Source organism: Podarcis filfolensis (genome assembly GCF_964270895.1).
Source record: "Podarcis filfolensis genome assembly, chromosome: 14".
Taxonomy (NCBI): domain Eukaryota; kingdom Metazoa; phylum Chordata; class Lepidosauria; order Squamata; family Lacertidae; genus Podarcis; species Podarcis filfolensis.
The window spans coordinates 6,712,681-6,731,833 of record NC_139616.1 but is presented as its reverse complement, the minus strand read 5'-3'; the positions used below and the strand labels follow the sequence as shown (position 1 = coordinate 6,731,833).

Here is a 19,153-nt window from a genome sequence, read left to right as displayed (position 1 = left end):
AGCAAGTGGTGTCCCCACCTCCTTCTCCTAGCCTGCAGTCTGGCCTGTTGCTCAGTTCCTTGTACATCTTTGTGCAGCTTGCAAAGGGATCTGCCTCAGAGCTCATTGAGATAATGCACCAGGCTCTTCGTAACTCTGCAGAAGCTGCATGTGGAAAACAGAACAGACTGCTCCACTTACCAGTTTCAGTCCTGCCAAGGCTTGCTGCTTCATGTGATGGGCACATTACATTCCCTGCAAGGGGAGGCACTAGGGTTGCCAGTTTCTCTTTCCTCCTACCTTGACAGCCTCTGGGGTTGTGAGAAGAGGATGCTGGACTAGATGGGCTCCCTTTTGGCCTGATCCAGCTGCAGAAGCCAGGCGCTCATTAGGTTCCTATGAAGCTCCTCTTAAAGGTAAAGGGTAAAGGGACCCTTTAGGTCCAGTTGTGACTGACTCTGTGTTTTGTTTTTTTTAATAATATTTATTAAAGTTTCAAAGAAATTACAAGAGTAAAAAGAAAAAGAAAAAAAAGAAAAAAAATACAAACAGTTGTGACCGACTCTGGGGTTGCGGTGCTCATCTCGCTTTATTGGCCGAGGGAGCTGGCGTACAGCTTCTGGGTCATGTGGCCAGCATGACTAAGCCGCTTCTGGCGAACCAGAGCAGCGCATGGAAACGCTGTTTACCTTCCCACAGGAGTGGTACCTATTTATCTACTTGTACTTTGATGTGCTTTCGAACTGCTAGGTTTGCAGGAGCAGGGACCGAGCAACAGGAGCTCACCCCGTTGCGGGGATTCGAACCGCCAACCTTCTGATCGGCAAGTCCTAGGCTCTGTGGTTTAACCCATAGTGCCACCCGCGTCCCTTACCTCCTCTTACCTGTCCCCTTTTGCTGCAATATGATAGGGGGTGGCGGCAGAAAGTGCTCCTCCCACGTGTCCTGCGTGAAAGAAGGCTGAGGAGGAGGCGGAGGGTGCCTTTTGAGCCCAGTTTTTCTGGGACCCTGTAGAGCCCAGGGCTCACTGTGTGAACTGGCACAGCTTGTGGTTATCTCCCCCAACCATCGCCCTCTTTGCAGCCAAAGAGCAGCCACTTTGGGATTGCCTTAACAAGCAAGCATGTTGCAGGCATTCTGTGGGGAGAATGATATTTGGCTTCCTTTTAATACAGTTAAACTTCAGGATTGATTTCCTGCATTGTTTAACATCTGGGAGAAGTAGAGGGTGTGTATTGAACTCTGTTATTGCATAATTCATCACACATTGTAATGCGATGCCCTTCGCCCAAAGATGTTACACATGCTCATTAAGGTTAACAAAAACTGCCGTGACTACAGCATCATTATACTCTAATGCATGGTGCCAGAGTATCGTCTTGGCATCCAAAGCGCTCTTGCAATTCTCACACCCGAGGCGAAAGGGAAATCATGCCTGACATTGGCCTGTGCAATGGCCAAGGGCTGCGTGTTCCCCTCCCCTTGATGGGGGAGGGGGCTCTGTGCCAACAGAGATGGGCTGTGCCAGCTGCAGAAGCTCCTTTCTAAAGCAACAGCCAAGGAGCAGGTTTCTTTCTTTAGTACTTGGCATCAGAGGCCTCAAGCCCAGGCATGCCCAATCACTTTGTGGTGCAGCGGAATGTTACAACAGCCCCTCTGGTTGGGTCTGTGTGGAATGCTTTGGCCCTCGGGGTGAGCCTGGGGTGGAGCAGCTAGTCCTGCCTCTCTTCCTGTCATTTCTGCATCTATCTCTATATATAAAAAAAGAAAGGCTCCCTGCTTCCCACTTCCCTTGCCTTACCCACAGTGGCCCCTTTTCCCACCACTCTGCCTCCCTCCCCCTCCCTTTAGCTTCCTTTTCAAATGATTATGCTGCCTCCTCTCTGTCAAGTATAATTATTTAACTGACACTGAAATGGAGAATGCCTGAATGTGTATTGCTAACATTCAGGATTTTCCATGGCAGCTCTCTGAGCTTTAACCAAGTTCATGATTAACTGAGAATGTTCTCTGCTCTGACACATGAGTGTTTAACCTTAGATCACATGAGTAAGGCATTCAGTTGCAAATCACCAACCTTAAGGGAGTTGTCAGTCTTTCTCTGATGCCACAGAGACAACAAAGGATGTGATAATGGCTCTCCAGGAGCTGCGTAGCCTTAGGCAGGCTGGAATGGGAAAGAGACACAGATTTATTTCTGGAAGAAGTAAAGTTTTTTTCTTATAAGATGCTGAGTCTGTGCTGGACATGCACAAAATATTGTATGCAACTATTTTTGATGTATCACTATGGTTCTTGTTCTGTTTCCAAGGAAGTTCTGCAAGTAAAGTTTTGAACAATACTTATGGGTCTGGACAATGTTTTATTCCAAAAGGAGTCACTTTTTATGCATCCAGTTGCTTCAAGCTGCACATTATTAATATCTGCAGTACTCTCTCATGACATCTCTAGATGCTAAAATAAATCCTTATTCTTCATCTGTTAGCAACTTCTGAAAAGCGGCTTGAGTTCCAAAGCTTTTTGGTTGCCTGAGCACTGCGAATGATAAGCTGGAAGGCCCAGCTTCCAAGCTCCTAAGGATGTCTCTGTTTGTCTTAGAAGAATTTGTCTTGTGCTTTGAAAAGTCCATGCAAGCTGTAGGACACATTATCACACATTGTGGTTAAGGATACCAAAAGCGAATAAAGCATTGCAAGAAGGACCCTTTCCTTCCTTTTATTTTTTTTAAATAAAGAAATGGGGAAGGAGCTTGTGATGGCTCTGTCTTCTTCATCTTGCCCCCTCTTGAATGCAAAGAAGTGAAGAGGTCCTCATGATGCAATTCAGGAGGAGAAAGTAGCATGCGGTGGATTGAGGGAGCCCTCAGCCTCTGCGCTCCAATATAATTGCAAGGGGCAGGAATGCCCGTGGCTGGCAAAAGACCAAGCAGAAAATGATCTCTGTGCTGCAGGCTGTGTGTGTGTACACTGTGCGTGTGTGTGTGTATCAGTTTTTAAGTCATAATAGTGGGAAATCAATACTACCACTGCTGGAAGATCTTTCCCTTAAAAAACAAATGAACAGATTTGTGTGCAATGATTTGTGTCTGTGGCCAAATTCTAAATAACATGCTCAAAAATCAAATATGAGTGACCTGTCTGCCTGACTTTTCCTGAACCAGAGCATAAGCCCTAATTGTGGTGAGACTGAGCAGATTTCTCCTCCGCTGGTTTGTGTTCTCTTGAGTTCACCCACAATGTAATTGGGAAGCAAATACAGCAACAGCTGCATCTGGAGGGGCAGGAGCGCTGGCCCTGGGAATGGGCTCTGAGATAATAGGAGGAGACTCATTTCGACCAACACATGTCATTTACAGCTAATCAAAGTGTTGGCTTGAGCCCCAGCGACTCCTGCACAAGAATTAATCTTCAGTGAATTGCCACCCCATTGAAGATTCCAAGAGGCATTTTATGATTACAAGGAGTCAAGAGCCCAAGGAAAAGGGGTTTTCATTCTTGATGATGGAACCTTGGGAAGGCTTTTTTGCAGTCTTGAGAAAGAAACCTGAATGTGGCATTCCACTTAGAGAGAAATGAATGACAAGCGGCATCACATCTTGTTTTCAAATGCTGTATGCAGAGCCACGCATAGCCAAGTCCCCCTTTACAGCTCACTAAACTCCCCTTGTAAAGTAAAGGTAAAGGGACCCCTGACCATTAGGTCCAGTCATGACCGACTTTGGGGTTGCGGCTCTCATCTTGCTTTATTGGCTGAGGGAGCCGGCGTGCAGCTTCTGGGTCATGTGGCCAGCATGACTAAGCCGCTTCTGGCAAACCAGAGCAGCACACAGAAATGCCGTTTATCTTCCTGCCGGAGCAGTACCTATTTATCTACTTGCACTTTGATGGGCTTTTGAACTGCTAGGTTGGCAGGAGCAAGGACAGAGCGACGGGAGCTCACCCCGTCGCAGGGATTCGAACCGCAGACCTTCTGATCAGCAAGTCCTAGGCTCTGTGGTTTAACTCACAGCGCCACCCGCGCCCCAACTTCCCTTGTAGATGTTAGCAAATGGAGAGGTTCACCAAGGCAAAAGGCACTCAGAGGACAGCAGAGCTGGAGGCTGCCCCATTTTATCCTCATAATAACAACCCAGCAAAGGAGGTTAGCCTGTTCACTCACAGGGCTTCATATTCAGCCAGTCATTCATTCATGGACATATTTGTGCCCTGCCTTTTAGAAATAATGCGCATTTGCCTGTGTCTACCTTTGTGTCTCTTTTGGAAGGCATCTTCCCATGGCAAACACCTTGCACTGGGGATCTGGCTTGTGCAGTTGGAGCAGAGAATGTTAGGCAACACAGCAAAACATCAGGTTTAAAACACTCTGCAAAGAATCCCTTATAACAGTGGCCCCCAGTTAGCTAAGTACTGTGGACCCCCTCTTCCCCCTAAAAGAAGTCAACCCATGGACCACTACTTTTGAAATTTTTGATATCTCTATGGTAGTTTTCGTTATGTGAATGGTGCCATGGGTGGGTTGGGAACCGCTGTCTTATAACATGGGCATGACGAGGAAGTTCTCTTGCATTAGCAACTTTGACCCTCACTGTCCCTAACAGTGCAGGGTACTAGCTAGTCTCTTTGTGGCGCTAAGTCATGTAGCTTGGAACAGCTTGTATCATTCCCAGGAGGAAACTGCCTTGTGCGTTCTGCAAACCAGGGAATTTTAACTGCATTTCTGTGATAAAATTAAGTCTTAGTAAACCATTTACACAGAATTCTAAAAGTGTATGACATTTGCGAACAGTCTTATGAGTAGTGCAGATTTCTTAGGGTGGATACCAAAGAGATATTTCTTTAAAAATATCTCCTTCTTCCACTCTAAAACAATAATCAATTACCCTTATCCACCTGCACCATCTCATCTAAGTTCATTTTCAAGATGAAGTTTCTTCGTTGGATGGTGGCTGTCCAATTCTCTCTCTGTCCATCATGGACTACTTTAGAGCTGTTCCCAGATTGACAGCCTGAGAGTGAATCAATAATAATTATCAGGCTGCAACCGCTGTGAGCAGAATAATCCTGCCATGGGATAGTAACACTGAGCACCACGACCACACTGACCCACGGTTGCAGCTACCACACTCCATGTGTGCATTTCAGGGTCTCTGCCCAGCCCAGTTCCTGAAATCAGGCGATTAGTAGGAGGTGCACCCACTCCTCTGTCTGTCTGTCCATCCACCCCCCCAACAAAAACCTTTTAAATGGCGTGCCACTTTGGGTGATGGATGACAGATGGCATGCAGGCAGTGTTTCATTATATAAAAAGCTCTCTGCTGGTTGACACCAAATAAATCAGTGGGACAGAGAAGCAGATAATCACAATGGAGAAGGCTTTGCCTTGTTTTTTTGCCTTCTGTGATGAAATGTGGGAGGGCAAAGGGGTCTTGTAGCCTGAAATGTGGCCTGGCTGTCCTTGTGTTTGCAATAGCAGCCCTCCAACTCCAAATTTGGATGTTGTTCTCTGCTGTACTCCTGGATTGGGCTAGAAGAAGAGTCCAGTGTGGTGTAGTGGTTAAGAGCAGCGGACTCATAATCTGGTTAACCGGGTTTGATTCCCCGCTCCTCCACATGCAGCTGCTGGGTGACCTTGGGCTAGTCATACTTCTCTGAAGTCTCTCAGCCTCATTCACCTCACAGAGTGTTTGTTGTGGGGGAGGAAGGGAAAGAAGAATGTTAGCCGCTTTGAGACTCCTTAGGGTAGTGATAAAGCGGGATATCAAATCCAAACTCTTCTTCCAGCAGCTGGATGTCACTCTTAAGTTCCTCTGAGGAGTTTCACCCACAATATAAAAACAGCTCTATTTCTCTATTTCTCCTCCCAGACTTAAGTCCTCCGACAGAACTTCCCAATATGGCGACGGCACTTTTAACTGCGTCATTCCAAAGCCCTTATACATTCCACGCTCTTCTTAAAACATGCTTTGGTTCGAAAGTTTATTTCCACACAGCCTTAAATCCACAGCTTAAGTCCTTAAAACGACATTTCTGACTTGTGAGGGGGGGGGATTCTTGTTTAATCACATAAAGGAAAGAAAGGAAAGTTTTTTTCCCCTCCCCCATCAGTCCCTTTGCCATACCGAGTCTTGGCGTATCTTCTCAAGATTTATACTTGTTCCTCCGACTCGTCTTGTTTTATCAGAGATCTCTTCTGTTAGCAGTCTTTACTCCTCCTCCTTCCTTGAAATATGTGCATTCGCTTCATCCAAATTGTTTCTTTTGAAGTTCTTGCAGCTAGTGGCGTGGATCAGAGATGGCGTCCAGGAGCGCCGAAATCCCACAGGAGGGCATTGTGCCTAGTGCCCCCATCCCCACAAATTTGGGAGTGGTATAGGGCACAGCAGGCAAGGGCAGTCCTCCCCCACAATCCTGGGGGGGGTAGGGAGGCTATTTACTCCCATCACAGCCTCCAAATTACCTCGTGTGGGTGGGAGAGATGTTATTGTCAGCCATCTTCTGATGCACCCCTAGTGGCCCCCCATAAAACCGAAACCATTCTTAAACCAAGGCACGCTTTCCCTAATGAGGCCTCCCACCACTGCTGCTCTTCCACCATTCGGTTTCCGTTCTTAGACCGGGGTAAAGTTCGCAAACCAGGACACTATTTCTGGTTTTGCAGAGTTCGTAAACCGAATAGTTCATAAACAGGGCTGTTCTTAAACCAAGGGACCACTGTACCTACATGCCTAGAAGTAAGTAGACATTTCATTGTAGGTTGGTGGTGAAAGTCACATATTGCAGTAGCAAATTCAATAGTCAAGCTAGGCACTGTGTAAATATCTACTTTCTTTTGTCTTTCCTGAATCTTTCAAAAGTCAGCTTAACTAGAACTTCAGTTCTAGTGTCATTACACACACACACAGACACAGACACAGACACAGACACAGACACACACACACACACACACACACACACACACTGGATTGACATTTCTATTGCAATCCCACAGTTTCATTCCTGGGCAGTCAGTGCCTAACCAGCCCTCATGAGACTATTTGTGGAATTAAGAATTTTTGCCCCAACATGCATAACATTAAACTTGTTTACACTGAGCACTTATCCACATTTAGCTTTTGCCCCACTCCTTCCAGGCACAGGTCTGCACTTTGAAGTTCCTTGTCTGAATGGACATGTCTTCTTCTTTTTTGCCCTGGAGCTTTCCCCACAAAAACCTGATCTTTGGTGTTCAGTCGGAGCAAACATCAATTCGGGTGCTCTTTAACCAGCAACTGTTCCATAGGAGGACCTTCCCTCTTATTCCATGACTGCTTAGCTTACTAAGTAGGTGAGCTGCTTTGTCAAAAGCTTTTCAAGAGACTAAGTACACAGTATCAACTGGTTCACCCCTACCCATATGCTTATTGGAACTCTCAAAGAACTCTAAAAGGTTAGGCAGACAGAGCATACCTTTGCAGAAGCCATATTGATTCTTCTTCAGCAACTCTGATCCTTTCCTAGGTTTGATAATTTTATCTTTAATGGTGCTTTCCACCAGTCCCCCCCCCCCCGGCAGCCAGTCTGTTTCATCAGCTGCAGCTTCTCAGAATACTAAGGAGCAATGAGGCCTCTGCAGGACTGGAGCGGAGCCTCAGGAATGATCATGCTGATGGCCCTAAGAATTTTGCCATTCCACAGCGAGACAAGAGCCTCAACAAGATTACCTGCTCTATCCACTGAAAACTCCCCCAGAGCCGTCAGGAATCAATCATATATTAACCTTCACAGTACTCTATCTAAGAACGCTTTGGGCACCCATTTCCCAAGGAGAGGTGCTTAGGAAACCCTGTGCAAGAGATGGCCAGTAAAGGCCACTTTATTTCTACTCTGACAAGGTTCAGGAAATCTGGATTGCTTCCTACAAAAAAGACTAGCATATTAGGAGGAGGAGTGAAACCATATGAGATTCTAGGGCTTGAAAACGCTTACAACAGATCATCACTTTCATTTGAAGTCAAATCAAACTTTCTTGCCGGTAGCTTTTATTCCCCTGCCCCCTGGAGCACCACATATTTTCCTTAATTCTTAAAGGAAACTATTTACTGCTGTTGAACATGCATCCTGTTTGGAGAGGGGGTGAAATGAAATGGGAGCAGGCAAAAGCCCAACAAGAGCACTGAGTGGATTAAAAGCGAGAATGATGGTCGGGAAGGGGCAGTGACAGAATCCATCACACACGGTTGGGTTCCATGTCATGTTGGAGAAAGAAAAATCACCCTGTTTACATTGAGATCAATCACAGCTTTTGCTCTTCTGCACAGCAGGCACATTCAGGCCTCCCCCCCCCCCCCAACCCCATTATTACCAAAGTACTTGGAAACATTTCTTGTGTTCTGGTATTAATAAACCTTGTCTGATTGTATCACTTGGACAACAGCTGAGTGGGCTATGTCCCAAAATATGGTTTATAAATAATTTCATGAGCACACATTCTGCTGTTAAAAGCTGACACTAATTTCACAACTTCTTCTTTTTAAAAGCTCCACTAGTCTAACGGGAGAGGAGAGATTTGACCAAAATCAGAGCAAGACACCATGAAGCTTCTCAGGTCAAAACAGGGACCAGGATGCATAATCATAGCTGTCAACCTTCTCTTTTTTGGTGGGAAATTCCCTTATTCCAGCGCCGCTTCCCGCTGCTTCCTGCTGCTATCCCGGATTGTTAGATATCCCATAGACTGTCCCCAGGACAGGTGAGGCTGCTGATCCCTTATTTTCGAGGCTGCTGATCCCTTATTTTCAAATCTGAAAGTTGACAGCTATGTGCATAATCCTAACTTCTAGTGATTCAGCTTCAAACTCAGCTGGTGGAGCATGAGACTCTTAATCTCATGGGTTCAAGCCCCATGTTGGGCAAAAGATTCCTGCATTTCAGGGGGTTGGACTAGATGCTCCTCGTGGTCCCTTCCAACTCTACAATTCTATGATTCTGATTTATGAAACAAAACAACACAAAGACCCCAACCCCAGACAAGCTCCTTTGTGGCTCACCTGGAGCTGTCCGTGGTGCTGCAACTGCAATGCCCACCTTCTCTCATGGGCTGCGATGGGTCAGAACAAGACCTCCAAGTCTCTGGGGGCAACCAGGTGCCCATCTAATGCCCACAGGACTGGGAGGAGCCTTTCAGGCAGAACCAGGCAGGCAGGCAGCAGCAGAAATTTGTAGCAGCAATATAGTTCGGCATCAGATGCAGCCACCCCACAACATGCTGATCACAGTCTTTAATAGTTCAGCTGCAACACTGTTTCTTCAGGATTTGGGGTGTTCAGTGTAGGGTACAAACTTAATTGTGAAAGAGTTGGTTGACATGGGGTTGGGGGCTTCATCTTAGCGACCCATTGGAGTAGAGGCATAGTACCTCTCACCCCTGCCCCCAAGTAGCCACTCCTCTCCACCAAGCTGACTTTGCCTTAATGGAGCTGAATTGTTTTGTGTGGTGGTTGGATCACACTGGAAAAGGGAGAAATCCTCAGATCACTTACTGGAGAGCACAGAAATACTTCCAGCTGCACAACAGGAAGCAACTCCCTTGCTGGGGGATACACCTCATTAGCACTTATGGATTTATCTGGGATGCAAACTATGGCCACCCACATAGTTGCTTCCTGTCATTTATTAATACCTCATTCAGGGAGGGAAGGATGCCCAAAGTCTCACCCCTGCAATTGTGTGGCTCCTGCACCACGAACCTTCTCTCCTGGATGTGGATTCCTTGACCAGTACAACCGCTCTTTTCCTGCAGGAACAGTTTGGGAGGAAACCACTATTATACGCTCCATTTGCTCCTAAAGAAAAGGACTGAAGCTGGTCCATTTGGAGAATATCAGCATTCATTCAAAAAGTTATGGGATTAAAAGATGCTGAAATGCTGTTGCTGCTGCTGCTGTGAAATTAGTTCGCTGTCTAGGATGGCAAGGTTAATGTTGCTGCTGTTGCTAGGATATGCCACAATATCATTGCTGATCTTGATGGTTCGAATTGGTGCCTTAATTTCCCAGTGGCCTGAGCTGCTTGTGACTTCAGCCTCATTTCAGTTAATCACACTGTCATTCTGGCTGCAGGTTGCCTTTTGACATCTCCATCATCTCCATCAGCAAACTGAGCTGCTTCCATGTGCAGCTCCATCCTTCCATAGGTGGTCTTACCTGCAGCAGTAAGAGACCCAGGATGCTTTTTCAAGTGGTGCTGAGAAGGCCATTTTGCATCTCATTTATCCTGTGTCTTTCAGTTGAATGCAGTTCATAGTTTAATGGGGCACAGGAAACAGCCATTTTAAATTCAAACCATATGGATATTCTATTTCTATGAATCCCTGCTGATCTCCTTAAATGTCCCTATGGTTTTTGGTGACAGGTGCCCTTGGACTAAGTTTGGTGCAGAAAGTGGCAGGCCCACCTGCTGGGGATGTGTGGGAGGGGCTCCACCACCATGCCAGTATCCACCAGTATCCTAGAAGAAAAGCTTCTGGTTTTTTAAAGAAAAGATTATTTTAAACATTTTTTTTCAGTTCATTATATATCACCCCTCCAAAATTCTTTTACTATTTTACAGCTCCACCACATGTGGTAGAAGGTGCCCTCCTTGCCCTTACATTTCCAGCACGTATTTGACCTTGCTTTATACATTTTAGTTAATTTAAAGGTAAAGGGACCCCTGACCATTAGGTCCAGTCGTGACCGACTCTGGGGTTGCAGCGCTCATCTCGCTTTATTGGCCGAGGGAGCCGGCGTACAGCTTCTGGGTCATGTGGCCAGCATGACTAAGCCGCTTCTGGCGAACCAGAGCAGCACACGGAAACGCCGTTTACCTTCCCGCCGGAGCGGTACCTATTTATCTACTTGCACTTGACATGCTTTCGAACTGCTAGGTTGGCAGGAGCAGGGACCGAGCAACAGGAGCTCACCCCGTCGTGGGGATTCGAACCACCAACCTTCTGATCGGCAAGTCCTAGGCTCTGTGGTTTAACCCTTAGCTAATTTACTAGGGGTTAAACACCAGCGATACATCATTTTTATATCATTTTCTTTCAAAGTACAGCATGCTGTAAACTTTAAATCCCAGTTCCATAACCTCTCCCATGCTGCTTGTGTTTTGGTTTCCTACCTCAACCCTACCAGGTGGGAAGGGCTGAAAACAGCAATTAATCAACCAATTAGCTATTTTTAAGGATGGACCCTATCTCTTGAGTTTGCTGCATCAACAGAAGTATAGAAGTAATAGTCCTGCTGTATTCTGCCTTGGTCAGACCCCACTATTTGGGAGACAGGGAAAGGATACAAGGACCCCCTGGCAGTGACAACTTGCCAGGCTACCCATTTCAACAGTTGGCAAAAGTCATTTTAGCCAAGCTAATAGTTAATTAGCTAATTAATTAGTTGGTTTTTGACATCCCCCCCTGAAGACTGGCTGTCTTTTGCTGTTTTTTTAAATAGGCCCCCCCATCATTCAGTTTTTTATTCATTAATATTTGTAATAACAAATATTTCTACAAAGGGGAGAGACTGCACAGCACAAGACAGAATTCCAGCCCTGATAATCTGGCAGATTGGTAACAAGGGACCATTCTGGCACTCGAGAGTTTGATGCAAGATACAGGGTTGTGCCGGTAAGATTGGAGCTGCTTCTCTTTACAGTCTGAGCTTGGTCCTCCTCCAGTGTCTCCTTTTGGAGTTGTAGCTGATTTTATTGCCAGTTTTCATGCGGATTCATTACGGGATGGGCCACTTCTGCTTCTGCTTCTTAGCAAGAAACCGCTTGATCTTCAACGTCTTGTGGGAAGACATACTCGAGCTCCACCAACCGCTCACCACAATGGCAACAAACAAAAAGAGCTGTTTTTTTTAATAGTTTTGATTGACATTTTGTTTTTTCTTTGAACTTTAAAATTGCTCTAATAAAATGCCAAGGTAAAAACAATAAACAGAGAGAGGGAGGACAAAGGGACCCTGTGGTGAAGACTTTCAGCAAGCAGACACAGAGCAGAGGGCCCATCACTCCTGCATGGTTTGCCAAGGAGGGTGTGAAGCCCGTCAGATTAGTGCCTTCCTTTCTCACACCCCTTCATCCCCCTCACTTTTGCTGTATGATTTACAACAGGAAGTGAGTGGCGTCATTAACCCCTGGGAACATTGTGAAATGGCTCCTAAAGTAGGATGACACTTTCAAATAATTAGATAATCATTATTAATTCATTTGTATTCATTTTAACAACTGTGATTGCAATCTGCTAATGTGACATTAGCAGGACGCTAAAATGTGTGTCTAAAGGAATTCTGAAGACAGTGAAAGATTGTGGGACTGGCAGGAGTAGATTCAAAGATGGGCTTTATTACTGATGTATAAAAATTATAAATGGCTTAATATGAAAAGAAATATCTAAGCGGTTGACATAAAATCCTCACCATCAATACACAGTCATATAAAAATACAACAATCAAATAAAACCTATTAAAAGCTTAATAAAAACAGGGGCGTCTTGTTCGTGTTCTCAGGCATCATTAACTGCAACTGACTGCAGAGAACAGGGCACTGGATGCCTCAACAGAGAGTGTATCAACAGCAGTATTCATGTTTTTCTAGGAAGGAAAAAGAGAGAAGAATGAAGCAAAGATGCAAGAAAGGGTTCCTTTCATTTGTCACACTTCCAGTACAGTTTTCCTAAGGAGAGCTCAGCTCAGTCATTGAAGCAAATGCAACAAGAAGAGCCCCACAGGAACTGAAGTTGTTGAAGCAGCTCCTTCCTTGTTCTCACTGGGATCATGAACTGCACCAGAAAGTTGAAAGAAAGGTTGGGGGGGGAGAGAGAGAGAGAGAGAGAGAAAAGAAAGTTGAAAGGAAAAGTCAAGAGAGTCAAAGCACTCCATAATGCTTGGGAGCTGTTCAAAACCACAAGATTAGAAGCTCCGCTGAAATGTTTGCCACAGATCAAGTAAAGTACCACCAGGGCCAAGAGGATGCCTTCCTTTAAAACAATGTGTGGATGAAGAAAACAAAAAGGAACACAAACTTTGGCAAATAGGTAACTGGAGAAGCACCATGCTAGAAACATGAAGACCAATAACAAGAAGCTCTTCAGAGGCCTTAGTAACAAGAGACTGGCTAGGGAGGTGATTGGACTTTTAGATGACAGGGGAGGCAAAGGTTTGCTAAGGTGCTATGGGGCACGATTGGAGAAGATGCTTGTGGCCTTCTCAGAGGCATTGAGAACATGATGCTGGATAAGACAGACTTTAGCTGGCAAGTTGTTCTTACATGGAAGGCTTGTGAGCCTTCTGTGTGATGGCCTATTCAGAGCCAGAATTTCACATTTTTTTCTGGAACTTTGGAACTGCTGTGAGGAACCTATGCTGGCTGGAACCTTCATTTTGCTCCTTTGCAATAGGATCTCTATGCGGGAGCTTTATGTTTGGTAGATTGGTCTAGATGGATGGGTGTTTGCAGTTCTCCCAAATTGTATTTTACATGCTCAGATTTTCACCATACAAACCATAGGAGTTGATAGCCCTACATGGTCTCAATGATTTTCATATTATATCTGTTATCAGTGACATTCCTACAGGGCAGAAACCCTCCTGCCCCCAGCATTACATGATAAATGAGTAAGACGCAAGCTGTGATTGTGCATTAAACAAAACGAATGTAGTTGGGCATCTGGTTGCCTTGCAAGCATTTTAATCCCAGAATTGTCCAAGAAGATAGAAGCCTGCTCTAGGGAAGTCCTCCATGCCCTGCAGAGGACACACTTTCTCCCTCTCTCTCTGTATTTGCCTCAGATGTCTCCCGTTAAATAGCACCCAGCCTATAAAGGTCTCATTGGAGACTGAAGCAACATTAACTCATTAAGTCAATAATTCATGGATTCTTTTATCTAAAGTGGCAACATCACACCATCAATTCGCAAAACAGCCACTTCTCCAAAGTGTGTGTGATGATAATAATGGATTTTCTAACAATACACTCTTGGAACAAGGTCACTGAGCACAGGCACAGGCGGACACAGTGGGGATCTGACCTGGGTTGGCAAAACAAGCTTTCTTATTGAACCTAATTATGAACTATCAAGATAATGGCCCCACACTAAACTGTTTCCTGGGGGATTATTTAGAAATGTGTCAGCCTTTTTAGGCTTAAATATCTGCTGTAAAGATAGAGCAGAAGATGGGAGTACAGGCGACATTACATCCTGACTACATCAGTGGAATTCCCAGCTCTCACACACAGCCTCTCGAGCTTAACTTGCCAACAATGGAGTTAAGATATATTAAGGAAACCTTCCTTAATGCCTCGTCATGAGCAGATAAGACAGGGAAACAAATTAACTGCTTGATCACAGGTACCTTCACCTCCCATCCATCCACTTCCAGCCCATCTCCCAGAACACCTTCTTCTGTGGCCCAACACAGGAGCCATTGCAACCACATTGGCGGGGTGGGCAAGACGAGGTCCAAGGGAGAGGTTGCCAGTGTGCTGGTGCCTCTCCATCACTGTTCTTGGAGCAGGAGCAAGCAGAAGGGGATGGACTGAGGCCACAAGGGCATTGTGATGCATTTATGGCCAGGATTGGGTGTAACAGTTATGAAGAGAGGAACCACGCAGATTGCCATGCCTTCTGGAGGAGTCCTGCTTAGAAGAGAAACAAGGAGTTTGTGTCTGTGCTGGGTTGCATCTTTCTCAATGAGCTTTGAAAGGGTCTCCTCAGATGCATTTGCAGCAACACAGAATGGAATCCATAACATCTGCTTGGTGTTACCTGAAGGAATTATATGCATATATGCCTCCTCTGTTTGGGTGGGGTACTTCAATGGTTAAACCCACATGATCCTGCATGCACATTTACCTACATTCACCAGAAAGACTCAATCCCAAAAAACATTAGGAAGCACCAGGTTGTAAAGTTGCTACAAGCCAGTCAGGGTGCATTTACCTGAGAGCAAGCGCCGCCGTGGCAGAACCCAAGAAGTGCAAAGGTGTTTGTCCATGTCCTTTGTTTTACTCTTGCCTAGTTTAGAGTTGGGATGCGGGTGGCGCTGTGTTCTAAACCACTGAGCCTAGGGCTTGCCGATTGGAAGGTTGGCAGTTCGAATCCCCACGACAGGGTGAGTTCCCATTGTTCGGTCCCAGCTCCTGCCCACCTAGCACAGGGGTCAACAAACTTTTTCAGCAGGGGGCCAGTCCACTGTCCCTCAGACCTTGTGGGGGGCAGGACTATATTTTGAAAAAATAATAATGAATGAATTCCTATGCCCCACAAATAACCCAGAAATGCATTTTAAATAGAAGCACACATTCTACTCATGTAAAAGCGCCAGGCAGGCCCCTCAAATAACCCAGAGATGCATTTTAAATAAAAGGACACATTCTACTCATGTAAAAACATTCCTGATTCCTGGATTTAGAAGGCGATTGGGCTGGATCTGGCCCCCGGCTTTAGTTTGCCTACCCATGACCTAGCAGTTCAAAAGCACATCAAGTGCAAGTAGATAAATAGGTACCACTCTGGTGGGAAGGTAAACAGTGTTTCTGTGCACTGCTCTGGTTCGCCAGAAGCGGCTTAGTCATGCTGGCCACATGACCCGGAAACTGTCTGCAGACAAACGCTGGCTCCCTTGGCCTATAGAGCAAGATGAGCGCTGCAACCCTAGAGTCATCCATGAATGGACTTAACGGTCAGGGGTACCTTTACCTTTAGTTTAGAGTCAAGTTTGAGCCTGTGCATCCCTTTTCCCGGGCAAGCCCTGGTCCACACCCCTTATTGACTTTCACAGACCTGGCTTTCTGGGCTACAGTCTTAGCTGTACCCCTCCTTCCTTCCCCTCCTCTCTCCCCTGGAGCCCCCTGTGCTTTGAAGGGAAGGTCCTCCCATGGCAGAGTTCTCCTCCAGCTTACATGGCCTGGCTCCAGAAGGCTGGCTGGCTGCCATTTGCCCTGCGGCAGTCTCCTCCTCCACTCCAGCCGACCCTGCAGAGTGCCTGAGTGGTGCCCTCCGCCTGTGTGTTCACCTTCCTTCGCTTGGCCTGCCACACAATGTCACATTCCAGGTTTCCACATGAGAGCACAATGTGCATCCAAAACTTTAGACCTGGAAGCAAAGAGAGAGGAGAGCTGCCTCTTGACAACGATATGAGGGCATTTGTTTACTCCTTAGAGCTGCTGATTCCACTCTGGATCTCAGAAACAGCTTCTGTCATGAGGACACTTTCATTTACTGATCCTTTCTCTGAAAGTTTGCAGACAATGACAATTCTGTCACATTTTACCACTGACAGGTGTGTGATGTGTTTTAAGAATTTTGTCTGTTTTCTGCATCCTGGCCTCCTGCAATTTGTGATGATAGAAAGAGCCCAATGACCACATTCTCCGCTCATGGAAGTGAGTTAACAACAATCATGTAGAGACCTGGACACAAACTGCAAGCAGAACTTTCTGAAACTGTGGATGGCATAGGATTCACTTCCATTGTTTGGAGTCCAGTAACATGGACCATGGGGACACGGGTGGTGCTGTGGTGTAAACCACTGAGCCTTGGGCTTGCCAATCGGAAGGTCAGTGGTTTGAATACCCGCAAAGGGGTGAGCTCCCGTTGCTTAGTCCCTGCTCCTGCCAACCTAGCAGTTCGAAAGCACTTCAAGTGCAAGTAGATAAATAGGTACTGCTGCGGCAGGAAGGTAAACGGAGTTTCCATGCACTGCTCTGGTTTCACCAGAAGCGACTTAGTCATGCTGGCCACATGACCTCGAAAAACTGTCTGTGGACAAACGTCGGCTCCCTCAGCCAGTAAAGTGAGATGAGCGCTGCAACCCCAGAGTTGTTCGCGACTGGACTTAACTGTCAGGGGTCTGTGAGCCAACCCCTCTGCAAGAGCTGGCTGACTGTGGGCAGATTCACATATCCAGTTACCAGCACTGTACTTCTGCAATTGAAATTCCCCTATTCCCCCTCAGCTCACAGTCCATTCAGCAGCCACGCAGCCATCTGCCCACCACCTGCAACCTTTGCAGAGGACAGTAGGCAACCCACTGCTGATCTCTATATTCTGACTACAGCAGGTGAAAGAGGCAAACATCTGGTGGCAGAAAGAGAGTGCCAGCAGCACCAGCAGTTATGCAGAGATTGGGGATCCTGTTGCTGCACAGGGACCTTCCACATCCTGCCCTCTCAACCCCATCCACAGAGTCTATGTTACAAGTTCACATTACCTTTTAAAGCATTCCCTTATTTGGGAAAGGAGATATTGAGTGCCTTTCAAGATGTGCCAGTGACACCAAGTTGCCTCCCAATATTTGGTGGGGCTGGCCCACCCACATCACATATGTGTGTGATGTCATGCGTGCAGCCTTCTGCTAGGCCATGTCGGTCCCCACAGCATCTCCCAAGGCTGGGATGACCTCACACCATGCACGCCAGTTCCTATGGCATCTCCTGACACCATGCAGGCAGGTGCAGCCTTCCACAATGTTATGCTGGGCCCCCTCAATATGGGGGGGGCTAGGCCTCCTTCAAACAAATCTTGAGAGGGCAGAAGACACCTCTGCCCGCTAGAGAGTTGGTGTGCCTGGGATCTGTTCACTGGTCCTGCTAGCTAGGATAATGGGAGTTCATTCCAACAACAGCTAGAGACCCAAGTTTGAGAAACACTGGTTTACATGCTGCAATATGGTGGTCTAGAAAAAAACAGATGCATCTGGGGGTGGGAAGCCCTGTCTGATTTGCAGACACAAACAATGGGGAGCAATCCTTTGAAATTCAAACTCCTCCAAACTTTGTGATACAGTTCTCCAACCAAAAGCTGTGTGCAAAAGGACATATGTTAGTGGAAATTGTGTGCAAAAGTGGTGCTGACTACATAAATTCTTCACATTAAGGGAAATTGCATACAAAATCACATGTATTGAAAGGAATGCACACACACATGAATTTTCATGAGACCTTTAGAAAAACAGATTGATGCAGAACTCAAGACTACTTCCGGTCTCAAGAAATGGGCAGACTAATCAATGACTGAACCCCCCTCTGTGCTTCTGGCTCTAACACAGCAGCACTTCAACGTGTGGAAATCTGAGTATTTTTACAGAAATATGGTCTTGCATCAGGTTGTACTGCCTTAAATGAGACAAACACAATGTTATTTGGTACACAAGAAAAGAGGTGAAGTCGCTTCACATACAGCTCCAAGAGGCCTCTATTAAAAAAAAACACCCTAGCAATTTTGTGATGCTCTAAAGTGGCCCTGATGATTGCTGCCCTCCTGTTGACTGGAGCAGTTTGAACTTCATCTGACATTCCAAGCTAGTTTTCTAAGTCAATATTACCACTGAACGGCGCCCATTGATCAGCCAAGTGAAGCAGCAAGAAATGGATTTGAGCCTGAGGAAAAACCATCACTGGGGAAGCTGCAGATGGGGCTGAGCTGGGAGGAATCTCTTGCCCTGTGAATGGGGCCTGCTCCACAATGTTCCATAGGGTGGTGAGGTAACTGTGGAGCAGGTAAAGAGAGGCAGAAATGCTTAAACCTGAAGGGAAGCTGTAACTCCCTCTTTGCCCTGAGCAGGGGACAACATTGGCCAACTGGAAGAAACCTGTCCCTGCCATTTATCCATGCTGCTAGCTAATCCCCCGCAGCCAAATGAAGGTTAAACCGGCTATTAACTTCCTGCTGGATGGACTCTCAGCAGTCCTCTTTGATTTCCTGCTGACCAAAAGGGATGTGGTCTCAGGGCTGGAGGAGAAAGACGTTGCAAGGCATGAGAGGCTGAGCAGAAAATGCCCCCCTCAATTCCAAGCCAAGGTTTGCTTCATCGTACTCAGGGCTGGTCAAGGTATTTGTGCACCAGAGGCAGAATTTTCCCCGAGGGCTTCTCCCCACCATGCCTGAAAGCAAAAATATAGGAATAATAAATTAAATGGGCATCATCTTGCTTCCCTTTCAAGTGCCCACGTCACTCTGCTTCATGGAAGGGGCAGCACTCTGTTTTCTGTCACCTTCCTCCAAATCAGCTGATAGGAAGTGCCTACAGAGGGTGGTGAATACAGCACAAGATATTATGGGCTGTCCCGTGAATACACTGGATGACATTGCGGAAGAACGTTGCCTCAGGAGAGTGAGGAAAATTCTCAGGGATAATTCACACCCTGGCCGGCAC

At 46.3% G+C, this 19,153-nt stretch overlaps 1 protein-coding gene and 1 long non-coding RNA gene across 2 annotated transcripts; both read right to left on the bottom strand.

Annotated features, from left to right (window-relative positions):
- Positions 1–2,803: 2,803 nt before the first annotated feature.
- LOC310749799 lies at positions 2,804–17,331 on the bottom strand. Its single transcript, XR_014541795.1, has 3 exons — positions 17,210–17,331; positions 15,900–16,092; positions 2,804–2,889 (listed from the first exon to the last, which is right to left on the bottom strand). It is a non-coding gene; the product is annotated as an uncharacterized lncRNA (long non-coding RNA).
- On the bottom strand, positions 11,454–11,820 carry LOC310748734 (large ribosomal subunit protein eL39-like). Its single transcript, XM_083584587.1, is given in 2 exon segments — positions 11,454–11,719; positions 11,726–11,820. Coding segments are annotated over 2 exon segments (150 nt in total). The 5' UTR covers positions 11,798–11,820; the 3' UTR covers positions 11,454–11,641.
- Positions 17,332–19,153: the final 1,822 nt, after the last annotated feature.